This window comes from Cyanistes caeruleus, chromosome 21 (genome assembly GCF_971803275.1).
Source record: "Cyanistes caeruleus chromosome 21, bCyaCae1.hap1.1, whole genome shotgun sequence".
NCBI lineage: Eukaryota > Metazoa > Chordata > Aves > Passeriformes > Paridae > Cyanistes > Cyanistes caeruleus.
In genome coordinates this window covers 1,096,331-1,113,225 of record NC_141721.1, presented here as the reverse complement: position 1 = coordinate 1,113,225, position 16,895 = coordinate 1,096,331, and the positions used below count along the sequence as shown (strand labels likewise).

The window sequence follows — 16,895 nt, the reverse complement described above, 5'->3', positions numbered from 1 at the left end:
ATAATTCATCACCTCAATTATCCTGCATTTTTAACTTGCAGTTTTGGAATATCAGACCTTCTCCATCAGGTCAATAGAGCATCCACTTGCTCTCCCTTTACCCTTTCCTTTCTTGTTGCAGCCACACAGGACACCAGGTTCCTTTTGGGCCCTGGAGAGGCCTTTTCATCCTCTTTTCTTCCTGCCACAACCTTCTTGTGGGTTATTCTTTTTACTTGCCTGTGTGAAGTGCAAGCTCCAGACCATCCAAGATGTGTCATCCATGCAGAGAAAACAACTTGTTGCCTCCAACCTCTTGATTCTGTTTTCAAAGTTAGCTCAACCCTCACTTAGCTGGTTGGGGATTTATTTTTTTTTGTTGTTGTTGTTGTTGCAATTTCTGTTTCTGGCAGCGGTGAAGAAAGGAAGAGACTCTCAGACCCCAGACTGTGAATATAATGCTGACAGTAAGAAAAAAACATTGAAGAGGAATCTCTGTGAGATACTGAGGTCAAACTTTGGCCATCTGGCAGCTGGGAAGAGCCATGTGTGAAGGCACACCAGGCACCTGCTGCAGGCAGAGCTGCAGCAGCAAAGTCTTCAAAGATTTGCTGGCTGCTCTCAGCCATGCCATGGGTTCCATTTGTAGCTTCTCTTATCGAGCACAATTCCTAAATGAGGATGGTTGCTTCACTTTAAGGACGTACAAATGACTTGCCCTCACCTGTCAAGCATGATCCTTGTATTTTACCAGGCCCATTATGAACGCAATCTTTCTGTCGAGAATTTGCATACCTCCTTTCTTGAAAAGTAATGACAGCAATTTCTTTCCCCGCGCTCACTTTCTGAGTGTCTCATTTAACAGCACCTGGGAAAGCGACAGGCGCAGAGATGAGAAGTGAAAGAGAGCAGTTGATTAAATCATCATCAAGTCGGGCCTCAGAAAGTCAATTCTGCTTCCCGTCTGCAATGATATCCTTTTATCTTAAAGTAATGAGCTATGGCACTTTTGCATCCGGTAATGCGATAAGTTCTATTAGCATGTTCCATTTGCTTCACAAGCAAGGGCAAGTCATTTCAGTAAGCTCATATCACTGCAATCAAAGCAATTGGCTTCACAGGCAGAGAAGAAAGAGGAAAGGCTCAGGGTGATTTTTATGGATCACAACACAGTGTAAAAAATAGATTCTTGTATTATTTTAACCCGTAACATGCTTTGCTTCCTGTCAATCAAAGTGTTTTTATTTCATTAGCCTGTAAGTACCTCAGATTTGAAGACTCAAATTCCAAACAGAACTCATGAGCTAAGACCAGGAGTTTTGAAAATTAAGAATCTTTTCTTATACAGGTAACACCCACTAATGCAGTATTAGGCACTGACTTCATTAAGCACTGATTAGTTCAACTTTTCCTCTTGACTTAGTCTGTCAGTACAAATGCACATTTTTATTATTATTTACTATCATTTATTTATTTTTTTTTTTGAACCCTGAAAAAGCACTGGTGAGTGGAGAGGATGCTAAACATGACATTACACACTGCAGACTGCCACCAGTTGAGAGGGTGCCAAGGATAACATGACAGCTGCAGCCAGCAAGGCAGGTAAGGAGGCAGCAAATGTGCATCCCAAGTGCCTCCCAGTGCCTCCCAGTGCCTCCCAGTGCCTCCCAGTGCCTCCCAGTGCCTCCCAGTGCCAGCCTGCCCCTGCAGGGGACAGCCCTGCAAACACAGGGGGCAACACAGCAGAACCAAACCTCGGAACAGGACTTGTCTCTCGGGGTCTTTCTGGAGGGAAATCCCCCCTTGGCTTTACAACCAGTTCCCTGTGGTCTAGCAGGAGTATTTGGGCCTCCCACCAGGTGCCAAGGATATATCCATGTCCTGGAGAAGTGTAAGGTGGCTCATCGTTATCCTGGACAGCAATATAATCCAGAGTTTTCATTTTAATACTCTACATTTAATTCTTTCTTATCAAACCATTGTTTTGTTGATGGTAGAGCTAAAAGGAACCACTAATTGTGTCATTTTATAATATAAAACAATCATTAAAGTCCCGGGAGGGAGGAATTAAAAAGAATTGCAGCTGAAAAACATTCTAAGTTCTGAATATTTTTCTTGTCAGGGGCCCATGATAACTTCAGATGTCCAAGACTGATACATTTCATCTGAAGTGAAGTAGTTTGGATAAAATGGAATTCAGATTAAAGGTCAACATTGCAATCTTTTGTCCAGACTTTAGGTAATTTGTGTAAAATGGGACTTTTTGGTGAATAATCCATAATTTTAGCTTTTAAGAAAGCAGACCTTAAACTTCTCAGACCATCTCTGTTTCAGAGCCATTCCTTAGAGTGAATCACAGTGGATAATGGTGAGGAATTGCTAAGCAGGCTGTGATGTTTACCAATTTGTGAGATGCTATATATATAAGATTCCTTGGCAGGGAGCTCCATTCTGGATGCTGCTTGCAGCAAAGTCACAGATAGGAAGGAAAAAAGTGAAATTCTTGCTCTTAGTTTCTTTGTGACTCTGCCTGTCTCCATTTCATCAATTAGAAAATTGCCCATTTATTCCCTATCTGTGTCTCCTTTCATCTGGGAGATGTTTTTTTCTCCTTTTTTCTTGGAAGCAAAGGTCTAATTGTACAGCTAAAATACCATCTTTGCCCTTTCCAGGGCTGCCAGTTTGTCATTGGTGGAGAGATGGACAAGAATATTGTAAATGTCAGTGTGAACAGGCTGAGGTCTGGGTTTTCCCTCATTTTCTTCAGATTTCTTTTCAGCAGACAGATGAGTAGAATCACTTTGTTCAGCGCTGGCGTTGCAGCAGCTCTGACTCCTTTGGTGGCAATGATAAATGGCTCCAAGATATGAAATAGCTGTTCCAGCAAAGTCCATTGAGCAGAATAGAGAACAATGCCCTCCTCAATGTCATTGTACATGAGATATTCAATGATTGCCACTTTTTGCACAAGAATGTGTTCAATCAGCAAAGTACAGAGAAATCCATGGTGTTGCTTCAGCCTGAATGAGCTGGCGAGGTGGCACAGACCTTTACTCAGCTTGATTTGGACCAGGCTCTCTCAAGTTATTAAAATGGGCTCAAATTAGAGCTGTCACCACATAGGGTGTGTGATTTTTGAAAGGTGGCTTTGGGATCAGGCTCATTCCACGGCTGCTGTGGGAGATGTGCTGTGCATTTTAACTTTCTCCACCCGGGACAGAGGGCTGGGGAGGTGCAGATAATCTTTAGCCTGATCTTCAGTTTCCCTTTTCTTCTAAAAAAAAATACACAGGAGCAATTATGCCTCAACTGGGAACTGGGAAGTTCTTTTTCCTCTTCCCACTGCAGGTCTGTGTGTGCAGGGGGTGCATCTGCTGCAGGCACAGCCCAGGCTGCCTGCTCCAGGCTGGGGCAGAAAGAGGAGCTTTCTGCTTTGGTGGTACAGACATCTTTTGACTTTGTATGTCTTCTTCCTCACCTTGGCTTGATTTTAGGGATAATTATTTGAATTTTGGCTGCATCACACCTATGAAAATGCAATGTTTTGGGTCACTGACTGTGGTTAGCATTTCTGGAGCAGGGAGTTGTAGAAATGTTGCAAAAGGAGGCTTGAACACTTGGTGTGTGTGTGTGTGAGGTGATGTGATGCCTGGTGACTTCGGTTATTTAAGGGATTGGAACAGTTTCAGTGATAACTGTGGCCACTTTGTACAAATCACAGTCAGTCTGGTCTCGTTATTACCCCAATTATATAGAAATTAGAAGCACCCTTAGCATTTCCATATGTCCTGTAAGATTTTTATCAACGAAGATCATTTTGAGTGAGCTTTGCTTGCTTTGAATTTTGTTGCTAGTCCCATAAGTCCTTTGGGAAAACTGTTGAGTCCCTTCTGGCCAGTGCAAGACTTTGAGAAGTACAAAATCCCCATTTTGCAGAGTGCTCCCCCTGAGCAGCCTGTCAGGCTGTGATCTGAGAAGCTCTCCCAGCATTTTGGGACCATGTGCATGTGAAAATTTGGCCGGCCAGAGGGCTGGGGGTGCTCAGCAGTTCTGCCCATCTGGGCTTCACTTCTGTGCCCAGCACGAGCTGAGGGCTGGCCAGGGGCTTGTGTAGGGAGGATTTGGCAATTTGGCTCTGGGCTCCTCTCAAGCCTGGCCTGGGGTAGCTTTAATCAGTCACAACTTGTGTTCAGAGCAGAGACAGAAAGTGCCTTGAGCTGAGAATCAGAGCAGGAAGCCTCTGTTTGTTGAGGTGTAAAATGTGTCTGCAGCCTCCTTGTCCTGATTTGTCACATTACTGCTCTCAGCCCCCACTGAAGCTAGTGGCACTTATCCAAAAATCAGGTCAGGCTATCTCTGAATGATGCTTTGGATTCCCAGTTATTTGCAGGATATTCCAAGGCAGCCTGTGCACAGACCCATGGTTTCCTGACAGAAGACGTGGGAGAGCACCGAGAAATGAGCTTTTTGTAATAGACATGGAATACTGAAAAGCTGCCCAGGCCAGAACAAAGTATTTCCATCGCTTCAATTCCAAAACAGTCTGGAGCTCTGAGAACCACAAAGCACTTAAATCATTTTACTTCTTCCTGTGGCCCTGGGAGGTAGGGAGATGCTGGAGGAATTGAGTGAGCAGTGCAGACTCAAGCCTTCAAATTGACCAGTAATTCTGAATAATCAACTTCATGGTTGTCAGCTTCAGTTTCCAAAACGTGCTCTCCTGCCCTGGGGAGGAGTGAGGCTGCAGGAGATGGAAACACCTTGTGCTTCAGCACCTCTGGGGACAACTTGGATCCAGAAATGTAAATGGGCACATCAGAGCCCGGGTGGGTGTGTGTGAGCACGGTGCCCACAGTGCCTGGGCTGACCCTGGGGCACGGGGACGACATCCAGCTGCTCCAATTCTGTTTCCAGCCTGAGTAGCAAACATCTTTCTTCTCCCTTTTTGGCATCACCCCTGCACACAAAGTGCTGGCTGCAGTGCCAGTGCAGAGTCCTGCACACACACAAACACCCCCAGGGACAGGTGCTGTGCAGATATCCAACCCCAGGGCGCTGCTTAGAGCCCTTTCTTCCTCTCCCTCCTTTTCTTCTTGCATCCAGCTGGTCCCCAGCACGCTGCCACTGGCCCAGGACAGCCCTGCTGGGCACTGGGCTCTCCGTGGTGGCCAGCCCCTGTGTGAGAGGGCAGGAGCTGCCCAGGGCCAGGCTGCCCAAACACCAGGAGCCGTTTGCCCAGCGCATTTATTGCCTTTGCATAATTTATGAAGCGGAGGGCTTTGACCATCATCCGTCTCTGCCAGAGGCTGGCACGGAGGGCTCTGGAGGCCGGGGCTGTAAATTGGATGGCGCAGTCCTGCCGAGCTCCCAGCAAAGTCCTCGGGAATTGAGCAGCAGGAATGGCAGCGTTTGCTCCGAGAGCCCCGCGCAGCTTTGGCAGCCGCCCCAGCACGGAGCTGTCACTCACTGGGCACACTGGGAAGGGAACAGGAGCATCTTTAATGGCCTTGGCACCCGCCCTGCTTCCATAATGGACACCAGTAGGTCTCGTCCTGCGCCATATGCTTAGCTCTGGAGACAAGGTGCTTCTGGGTACAGCAGTAATTATTTGATGTGGAATTAAGCGGACCTTGAAATTAGAACTGGACTGTGGGAGAGCAGGAGGTTTGGAGGTTTAACTCTTTAGTGGGAATGGCCTCCCAGCCACTCTGCTCTGCAGATTCACTTGGGTGTGTGGAGCTGTTCTGCTGGCAAATTCAGATGTCAGTGCTGGCAAGCTCTCTTCTCCCCAGGTACCTCCACCATGCAGGGAACACAAAAACCCTGAGCTTTTCCAAGCTTATGAGTCGCTAAAAACTACAGCAGAGGAGAGATTCTTTAAATCAGACCAAAACTGGGGGAAAGGAGAGGCTGCAGAGTGCTCTGAGCACTGCTGGGTCACAGGACACCTGCTCAGGTGCCCTGCACAGGGAGTGGGTGGCACCTGGAAACCCTCTGAACCCTGCTGCTCCAGGGGAATCGCTCTTCCCTGCTTAGACACCCACCTTTTCCCCCTTTATTTTCACTTTTGGATTCAGTCTGATCAAGACTTGGAGTTTGCCTGGAGGGTGGGCAGAGGCACAAACAAAAGGAACAATTGCTCCTTTGCTCCCTGGGAAACACAAAGGAGGTGCTGATGGATCCTGGGGAGCTCCTGGCTCTCACCATCCAGGGGGAGAAGGTGGCAGGACCCAAAAGCTGAATTTTTCCAATATCAGAATCAGAAATAGCAAATGGAAAATCTTGGTGACATTCATGCTTGTGACATGCTCTGTGATTCTTGGGGATGTCTGTGCAGGGCCAGGAGTGAGACTGGGTGATCCTCCTGGTCCCTTCTAGCTCAGGAGGTTCTCTGATTCTGTGCTGTGGTTTTCATGGATTAAAATCCACGAGCAGTTTTTCTTCTTTGTAAATACAGGGTCACCTTTATACCAAAATCTCATACAGGCAGTCTTGTTGAAGTCAAAATGCATTCTATTTATGGGGTAAGGTAGGAGTACTTTATATCAATGCCATGCTCTTCTAGAAATGCTTTCCTTTTGTCAGTTAAGTGGACTCTTCATTAATTCGAACATTGGATGAGGTTTTAAAAATTAAAGCTAAAATTGTCCCCTGTCTTCATGTTTCTTCTCATTTGTTTGTTTCCAGAGTAAATACTCTGGTATTAAATAGGTGCAACCAGTGCTATATCAATCACTTCAGTTATTAAATAAATTTCACTTCCTTTTCTATTTGGAATCAGCTGCAAGGAGATTGTAATTTTATCTAATCTTTCCTTCATTTAAAATTAGTTTAAAAATACCTAGAAATAGTTCTTAGCTCTAATTTGTTAGTACATAGCTCAGTGGTGTAGGGAAGGCACCTTTTCACCCCCTGTACTGATGAAGACAAGGGAAAAGCCAGCGAAACAGAAAAGTTATAATTAAACAACAGGCAGAAGATGAGTTGATTTGTGCAAATCAAGTATGTGTGTTTGTGGGAGTGTTTGGCTCTGTCTGTTCACATCCCACTGTACAGTTAACCTTTGGAATTCACAAAATAGAACTAATTTCAAAGCAATTTGGTTGTCTTACAAAAATCCTCAAAGAGGCAATAAACATGATATAAATACCTAAAGAGCTTAACTGAGTGCTGTAAGAACCTGCCAGTCCTCAGGCAGCAAAGCCTGAGTCTCCAGTTTGGTGATGTTTTCCTTGGAAATGTTTGCCATGCAATGGCAGAGGTGAGTTCAGTCTTGAGTGATACAGACAATTCCTCCTCCAGAGCCTACAGCAGTAGAGAGAAACAAAACAAACCCCCAGGAGGAGGTGCAGGCACCCAGAATTTGGTGGGAGGGATCAAACCTGTGAGTTCCAGGGTTCTGAGAGTCCTGCTGCCAACACAGATTTTGTACTTCTGGCAAATGCAGATGTGGTTTGGGTTCTGATGCTTGTCTTTATGAAACACTGAGTGATCTAGTCCTGCTCTATTCATACAATAATAAAACTTATTTAAGAACTGAGCAATGGCCCTGGGTAAATATCAAGAGTCTCCAGAGTTAGTAATTGAGCATTCTGTAAAATTGTGGTGTCTGTGCTGCTCCCAGAGAGCCGCAGGGGATCAGTGACCGTGGCACGTTCTTGTTTCCCTGTGATCTCTGGGTTCTTTAGCTCAGCAGCCACCAGCACAGGCACAGGGTGACTTTTCCCTGTGCTCCTGGGGAACAGCAGCCTTGCAAACTCTTCTCTTTGTGCTGGGCATCCCCATGGAGCCCTGGAGCTCCCTGCATGAGGAGCACTGCCCATCCAGAGAAAACACACCAGCCCTCCAAGGCTGTTTTTCTTCTTCCCTGATGCAGTTTTGGAGTCTGAAGGTGCCCATCAGCTCCTGTGCCCCTGAGCTGAGCTGACAGAGGGCTTTGCAAATGTCTTTTGCTGTGAGCAGGGCCCTTTTTTCATCATTCAAACACAAAAATGTGTCCCCTGCAAGAGCAGTGGAAATTTCCTCCCATACAGTAACTGAACTTGTTCCTAAAGGTGCCAGATGTGACAGCCAACATCTATGAATGTATCACCCATCTTGTTCACAGAAATATTTATCTTTTTTTTTGCTGTAGCAAGTTTCTCTTACCTGTGCTTTTTCTCTTTTTGTGTTTCAGTGTGACAGCGACAGTGATCAAGAAGAAAAGGTAAGAAAGAAAACCAATACGGGAGCAAAACTAATTTATTGGATTCTCTTATTCCTCTTAATCTGTTACTTACTTGAAGTTTCTTCTTGGATTAATCTAAAGCATCTGTATACGAAGAAAATTTCTGTCTCTAATTTAATTTTGGAATAGACCTCCAAGGAAAGAGAATTCTAATGAATATTTTGGAGGCTGCACAATTCATCTTTAAGCATATTGATGCCAAGGTCTGTGTGGGTTGTTGATGAATGCCAGTCTCACTGCCAACCCTTTCCATGGCTACACTTCCCCTTGGAAGATGTGGCAGCATCTGTTGGTGACCCTCACATTTACACTTCTTCACAGTTATTTAACCCCTGTTAGTGCCTCTTGTGCTTCTCTGCAAGCAAGGGCCTCCAAACTCCTCCTGAAGTGTTCTGCTTGCTTTATGTACCTTTTAGAAATAACACTTGGAAACTGTACATGAAGTCAAGTAACACAACTTGCTGATCACTGTCTCCGTGATTTTGGGTTTCTGTGTGGGAAAGGGGGGAAAATTAATGCTGAAAGAGTCAGGAAATGGTCTCTGATGCTGCTTACTGTTCAGAAGACAAATAGTAATGAAGAACTGGTATCCATACTGATGAATATTTTTTATTTTTAAAATTATTTTACATCATGAACAGAACCATTTTTCTTTGGCAAAACTGAAATAATCATCCCAGAAAAACTGGTCTAATTTCTTTATTTCCAGGTTGCAATTTGTGACTTTTATTTGTGTGTTGAGCCTTAAGGGATGTTTTGATAACGTAATCACTTTTGCCTCTTCTTTCCCCGCATAAATTGGGGGGTGGAAGTCAGGGGAGGGTAAAATAATGTCAGAAAATATTGTTCTTATAACAATGTTGAAGTGGTTAGAGTTTCATGAGTGGTTCTGTTAACCAGCTCCGAGGCAGAAGAGGAGGGATGACCATGCTGGTGTGCAGCTTATCCAACAGCCAAGTGCAAATATGCTGTAAAATCCAGGGGGAAACAATGAGTACAAAAATCACCTTCCATGAATTTAATCAGTTTTCTACAGGGTTTGTGTAACAGGAAGCCAAGGAAATTCTCAAACCATTCTGTATATAACTTCCAAAGCTTTGCCCTTCAGCTCTTTTCCCAAATAGAGGATTTTTTTCCTCATGTTTCTTAATAATTTGCTAACTGTGTTAAAGAACTGCTGTTTACTTTGAAATGCAATGATTTTCCTTGCATAAGGGAACTAATCACTGGAGTTAATCAGTGTGACAACAGAAAGGGGAGGTTTTGTTGGGTTTTTGCACAGAATATTAACCTGCACTTTTCAATATGAATTTTTAATGCATTACCATTACATTCCATCCTGTGAAGTGATTATTCATTTTCAGGATGTTCCTTATGCAGAGGAAGATGATAAACTGAATTTCAGCTTCTATGTTTATGGCACCCAGAACCAAAAGTGTAATTTCCTGTCACTGCAGCGTTTATGGAGCTGAACCTCTGCCTGTTTCACTGAATTCTTCTCTTGCAGCCCTCCTGTGTAAAAGGGCAGAGGCAGCTTTTGGGGATGGAGGAGGGATGCTGGTCCAGGATGGTTTCCACAGCACAGTTACAAGGGAGGCTCAACACTGTACCTCCCACAGAATATCCCAGTACTTATGTGAGCAGGATTTAAAATCTAGATGTGTGTTTCATCTCCGTGCTCTGTATTTTGTCTTCCCCTTAATGAAATGAGATTAAGTGCAGACCCAAATATCCCTAAAAATTCAGTGCTTTCCAAATGTCAGAACCAGACCCATCTTTGAGCTCTACAGCTCAGGCCCAGTTCTGAGATCACTGCTCACCCTGGCATATTTATTCAGGCTGAGCTGGCAGCCCAGGCAAAGATCCAAGGGCCTTGTTCTGCTGTTAATTTGAATTCAGCATATGTAGCCTGTTATAAAATGCGAGACATCATCATTTGAGCAGGTCAAGCATATTCAGATGAAGACAAATGGTGCTTATTTGATTTTCTTAAAATCAGGAAATGAAAAAAGTGCTCTCTGGAGAAATCATGTTCTGCCTGACTTAGATGATAGACCAAGGCATGTACCCCAGATAAGAACAGGCGCTGGTGGCTGGGTTTTATCTCTGAAGGACGGTGGGGACTGTCAGCTCGCTGACATGTGCATTATCCATGTCATTTTAAACAAAGTGACCTGTAGAAAAGTGCACTCTGCCGTGACGTGATAATGGGCTGTTGGATGACAGGTAAAGTACACACTATAAAGGAGGCTGTGCGTTATTCCTTTGTTTAACTGACAAGCAGAAACTTCTTTTCTTCAGACAGGCAGGATCTTTTAGATCTCTTTCAATAGGGCCCAGAAGATTTTTGAATTCCTGCTTTAAATGAAATAACATCTTTAGGACAAAAAAGTTCCTGCGAGCACTCTGCAGTGGGAGAGGTGAGGATGGTGGGTCCTGTCCAAGGGAGCATTTCATCAGTAGTGCCCAACATCCTCAGTTTTCATTAATATTCAGGAGAGCAGGGGGTGCTCAGCAGGATTAGAGGTTTGAAGATCCTTTACCCAAATGCCTTAGATCATGATGATATTGGCCTCCAGCTGTGGAGCTGTTCTAGCAGTGAATTGACAAATTGCTCTTGGTTGGACCTCGCTCAGTGTGTTCTGAGGATTGTGGAGTTGTGTCCCTCCCACCAGACACAGCTTGGCCTGAAATGTTTCTGGGAAGAGATCTGTTTTTCCTTAGGACTGTCTCTTGCAGATTTCCATACCCTGTAGTGTACAGAATGTAGGGTTAATTGCTGCAGAGCAGTTCTGTACTTGCTCTTCAGAAAATGCAAAGGAAGCAATTTTGCTTCATTTAGGATTTTTGAGGGCAAACCCCCACTGATCCACCATAGGAGATGCACAAGAGGTAGAAGTAATGCATACAGGTACATATTTCTGCTAGAATTAACAACCTGGAGTTCAGAAAGATAGACCAGAGCCTCTGATGAGATATGGGACATGAGAACCAGGAAAGGTGCGTGACAGCTGGAGGGGCTGAAGGATGAGCTGCTCCGAGCTTGCCTGGGTGGGCCACTGTGAGCAGCAGAATGATGGAAGGGGAAGGAGCTGGGATGGTGAGGAGCAGTGGGATGGTGAGGGGTGGCAGTGGAATGGCACTGAGAATGGCACTGGGAATGGCAGGGGAATGGAATGGCACTGGGAATGGCACTGGGAATGGCAGGGGAATGGAATGGCAGTGGGAATAGCAGTGGGAATGGAAGTGGCTCAGCCTGGTCCTTTTCCCTGCCTTGCTCAGTGCCTCTGTGGCTGTGTAAATCACAGCTGATATCTGATCCCTGTTAGGTGATGGCTGTGCCTCCAGCCCGCCCTCCCCAGCCTTTAATTGGAGTCACTTTCTGTCTGTGGCTGCCCTCAAACCAGACCTTTCTCCAGAGGCTTCTGGGGAAGAAGAAACAAGGATATTTAATTGAAACAATGATGCAGTCCCCGCTTAGCGGTGCTGTAGCTGTGTCAGCATCTCAATTTTAAATGACATATTTTGGGTGGATAATTTGTCTATTTATACAGATTCATGCTCCTTCACTTCAGTTTGACACACAGCACTGGACTGGAGCACTCAGAGCAGACATTTCACCCTCCTGTTGCTGAAAAGCCTGAAGAGGTAGCAGGCTCTGTGCTGGGTCTGTGGAGGGAGAGTAGATTTGGAAGAATTGCATCAGAGTGAGAAGCGCTAATTCTTAGAGAGTTGTCATTTTCCATCCTGGGATCCTTTCAGCAAGTGCCACTGGGATTTCTTACTGAATCAGAAAAAAGTATGGATCCCAGGGGAACTCTGATTTTCTCCATTAAAAAGTCTGTCAGTCTTACTCTTTGAGCAGGTCTCCAGAGCTGATAATCTAAAATTAGAGCAAGCTATTGCACAGCTGACAAATTTAAGTGCAACTGTATTATCTTTTGATATCTCGATACAATCTTTAAAATTATACCCATGGTAATTAATACAATATTAAAAACATAAGTGCAAACACAAAGTTTGCCTTCTGGAAATCAAAGGAAAGCTTGTTTGGAAAAGACATACAAAAAGCTCTGATAAGGAAGTCAGGTGCTAAAGATGAGGTAAGAAATGAGGTCCTGTTTTATTCTCCATCTCCACCATCTCCTCTCACCACTCTGTTTAATTTTAAAATTAAAGGCTCGATCTGAGGCACTTTAGTGATTTTTCACTTCTTAAGAAAATACTTCATTGATCAGGGAAGCTGCTTTGCAGTGTACACAGAGCAGGGCTGCTTCTGGCTGGGCTTTGATGGGATGTGCAGCCTGAAAAAACATCACTATTGATGCCTCAGTCCTGTGTTTATCTCAGGAGAATCCGAGCTGTTTAGGAGGCTCTTGAATCCCACTGGAATGAGGATGGGTGGGTGTTGTGCTTGCCAAGGAGCCTGTGCTGGTTGGACCACGTTGCTTCATTATTTTTCTCTTTGAAAGAATATTTTCCTCTTTGAAGAGAGTTGGGGTGTTTTTTTATCCCATTCTTCACCCTTTTCAGCCATAGGTGCAGGTATAGGAAGATTGGGGGTGGTTTTCAGAGGAAAACTCCAAAATGTAAAGTGTGTCATCCCCTGTCTAATAGTAAAAAGAAAGAAGTTGCTGTGTGTCCTTAGGTGGTGTGAGACATTGATGTTTCTCCATGGGAACAGCAAGGAACCCCTGGGGAAGAGCTGCTGTGGCCTTGGGGAGCCCTGAGGATCCTGGAGGGGCTCTGGGGCAATATGGGCTTCCATGGGGGCTGCTGGGGACCCTGCCCTCCCCACATCACATCTCCAGAAGGGCAAAGCACTGCTCACGAGGGAGCTGGAACTCCTGGCATGGTGGGCACCAACCACCACCTTTGGCAAACCAGGGGAAACAGTGGCTGAGAACCCAATTTTTATCAATTACTTCAGGTCGTGGGATACTGCTGTCTTACTGCTTGGCATGTATTTGTTTTGGCTAAGGGTAGGATTAGAGAAATCATTCCTCAGCATTACTCCAAAAACTATTTTTGCAGAGCCGGGATGTTTCCCACAAGGGCGATTTACGCTGAGTATTTGTACAGGTGTTGTCTTTTCAACTCTGGAAAATGCAGCACCTTAAACTTGCCCCAGGGGTGAAAGATCACCCAGCCTCCCCCTGCTAGTGAGGCTCTGGCAATCAGCAGCTATTCCTTACTGTTTAAGGCCCATTAGGAGGGGAGATAAGGCTCCTTTTTATTCATTTGCGGTGCGGCACAGAGGCCCCCCGCAGTCAATAAAGTGAGCAGGAGCTGTTTGCAGTGAAGGATGCTGCGGTGAAGGATGCAGGGATGAAGGATGCGGGGATGAAGGATGCAGGGATGAAGGATGCTGTGGTGAAGGATGCTGCGGTGAAGGATGCGGGGATGAAGGATGCTGCAGTGAAGGATGCTGTGGTGAAGGATGCAGGGATGAAGGATGCGGGGATGAAGGATGCTGTGGTGAAGGATGCGGGGATGAAGGATGCTGCAGTGAAGGATGCTGTGGTGAAGGATGCGGGGATGAAGGATGCGGGGATGAAGGATGCGGGGATGAAGGATGCTGTGGTGAAGGATGCGGGGATGAAGGATGCTGTGGTGAAGGATGCAGGGATGAAGGATGCTGTGGTGAAGGATGCTGTGGTGAAGGATGCGGGGATGAAGGATGCTGTGGTGAAGGATGCGGGGATGAAGGATGCTGCGGTGAAGGATGCAGTGAAGGATGCGGGGATGAAGGATGCTGCGGTGAAGGATGCTGTGGTGAAGGATGCTGTGGTGAAGGATGCGGGGATGAAGGATGCGGGGATGAAGGATGCAGGGATGAAGGATGCTGCAGTGAAGGATGCTGTGTTTGGCAGCACTCGCAGTTGGGGCCAGTCCTTTGTCACCGCTGGCTCAGGGAACGTGGGCTCCTGCCCTCTCCTCCTGCTCCCCTCCCCCTTTATTTTATTTTTTTTTTTTTTTTTTGTACCCATTTCGTGTAGAAAATTTGTATTTACTTTGGGAGTGTAATTTGTTCCTCATGGATAATGTGACCCTTAGCGGAGCTGGATCATGGGTTAGTTGAAGTGATATTTTCCGCTAATGGTAGTCGTACATCATTGCTGTCAGCTCGGGTTAGGAGGCAAGCACATTACAGCTCCATTTTACCTCTGCAGGCATCTGGGATTATTTGCCATAACTGAGTATGACATGACCACACTACAGAGTGCATTAAAATTTTACTAGCTGCTCGGGCAAGTTCCTTGGCTCCAGCCTGCCTGCAGGCAGCCGCAGTGATGGATACCCCCAGGTCCTGACTCCCTGCACCAAGGATACTCAATGTCAATGGCCCAAGCAGGTTTTGCTCTCCCCAGGGCAGGGGCCCAGCTCCTGGCAGTGAGGAATGGCTGCACAGCCAGGGCAGGTTGGCACTGATGCCCCTCCGAGGGTCCCCAGTGCTGTCACATCAGTGTCTTGAGACACTGCTCAGGGCCTAAAAAGTGTCATTTGCAGGGGATAAAAATAAAACCATTGCATGAAAAGTCGAACTGGTAGCAGAAAGCATGCAGGGCTGTGGAATGGGACGTGTTAAATGTGTACCAGGCACGGAGCATGATGCATAACCAATACGGAATATGCAAATGCAGCAAAAGCTGATGTTACGAGTGTGTGCTTGTGTTGCACTTGATTCTGTGCTCTGTGCATCTGCACAGAGTCATATTTACACCTGTAGCAGGACCCACCTATGCCCAGCATTTTAATTTTTTGTTATTTTTATATAAGCAATTACTGTACTTGTACAGGACCTTAGAATGCCAGCCATAATTTATCTGCATGTATATTATTTTGCAGCATGTGTTTTCGTGTCTGCACATGCCTGCTATGAAAATCATAGACGTTGCTTTCATTGAACATATCTGTTTATGTAGATGTACATTATTTGCAATGTGTCTGTTTATATATATTGACATTCCAAATTAGAGGTATAGCTATACAGAGAAATGTGTGCTGAGGAAACTTGGGGGAGAGGTTGAACATAGTAGTGGTTTTAAATGCTTCTTGAAAAAGCATAATATATACCCCATGATAATTTTATTGCAGCCTCCTGGTGGTTTTATAAATATCTACAACACACATCCATGCTGCCCACAAGCTCTCCTCCCCACACTAATAATCTATAATAATTTCAGGCCAAAGGTACATCATTATAGAGCGTGTTTGTGTAAGGTAAACAGGGATTGTGTGTGTTTGAAATCCTCCAAGTTGGTCTCCTCTATCCCCATTCTGTTGTTCTGTGAATTAGCAGATGGAGGAAGAATGGAAAAACTTCAGTTTTGTTTCTTTAGCTTTCTTGTTTTCTCTTTTAAAGTGTTTAATTGCATTTGTATTCACTGTGAGATGAGAAGAGGGGGTTGGGGTGAGTGGCTCATGGGCTTGTCGGGGGAAGATTGTCTGGGCTCAGAGTCATGGGATGGTTGGTGTTGGAAGGGACCTTAGAGATCATCCCATTCCAGCTCCAGGGCATCCCTGAATTCCCAGCTTTCCCCGTTCAATCCTTCCATCCAAGGTGCACTCCACTGGGGCTTGGAGCAGCCTGGGATAGTGGAAGGTGTCCCTGCCCATGGCAGGGGTGGGATGAGATGAGCTTTAAGGTCCCTTCCAGCCCAAACCTTTCTGTTTCTGTGATCCAGGGCTGAGTTTCAGGATGTGATACTGATTTGCTGGGGTTTTTTGGTATAACACATTCCTGACAATAAATATTCCCATCCTAATTGCAACACTCGGAGCCAAACTTTATTATGCCCAAGAGTTTTACCTGTGCCTGGATTGTAGGATTTGATTCTCAGTAGGGGAGGAGAGAGGAAGAGATTAAAGATTAAAGCTGGTGATGTGCTCAGTGCTGTACAGAAACAGAAGAGACACTTTCAGACATCTCTGAGGATAACATGCAAATTCCTAAAGCCTTCCCAGCAGCTTAGATCACAGTAAGAAAGACATTCCAAATGATAGATAGTTTTCCTTGTTCACTTTATAGTGTTACATCTTCCTTTTCATATGCAGCAAAACTTTTATCAAAGTGGTTCCATGAAGGGTGTACGTGGGAATGCCAGGCAGGATTTCACTTCCAGTTGCCACTGGCGCAGAGTGAATGAAATCACAGAGTGGTTTTCTGATCCTGCACGTAGCAAGTTGTGATTTCAGCTCAGGGAAGATGTGTGTGTCTGTGTCTGCACACAGTGCATGTGCCCACGTGCTCTCTCTGTCCTGAAAGATGAGGATTTTAAACTTAACTTAGAATGTTTGAACTGAGATCTCTTAGGAGGGTGAGAAGTTGTGTCTGTTGTTTTGCACAAGTGTCTGTACGCCCTCCACACAAAAGAAGGATGAGATGTCCTGAAAGGAAATCTGTGTCCTGAGACAGATTCTTGTCTTGCCCCAATTCTTGTGCTCAGCACACCCCCATGGAGCTGCTGCTGGTCAGGTCTGAGCTTTGGAGGTGTGTTAATGGGATTGATGAGTGGGCAGGTATGATCTGTGTGTGTGCAGACAGACACAAATTCAGTCTGTGCATCTTGGAGTTTGGCCATATCTAGGTTATACAAAGTGTTCTTTAAGGACTGTACGTTATTCAAGCATAATATTCATATACACTTTATGCTCTTGAGCAACATCTGTTTTTCATAACAAATCA

The 16,895-nt window shown here is 45.3% G+C and overlaps 1 protein-coding gene across 9 annotated transcripts in view; it reads left to right on the top strand.

Moving 5' to 3' along the window:
• Positions 1–16,895, top strand: part of AUTS2 (activator of transcription and developmental regulator AUTS2) — a 664,369-nt gene that overhangs the window by 451,415 nt on the left and 196,059 nt on the right. For all 9 annotated transcript variants that reach the window (XM_086859731.1, XM_086859732.1, XM_086859729.1 and 6 more), the window contains one exon: positions 8,156–8,185. In XM_086859731.1, coding sequence (XP_086715857.1) covers positions 8,156–8,185 — 30 coding nt within the window. The remainder of the gene's footprint in view (positions 1–8,155; positions 8,186–16,895) is intronic.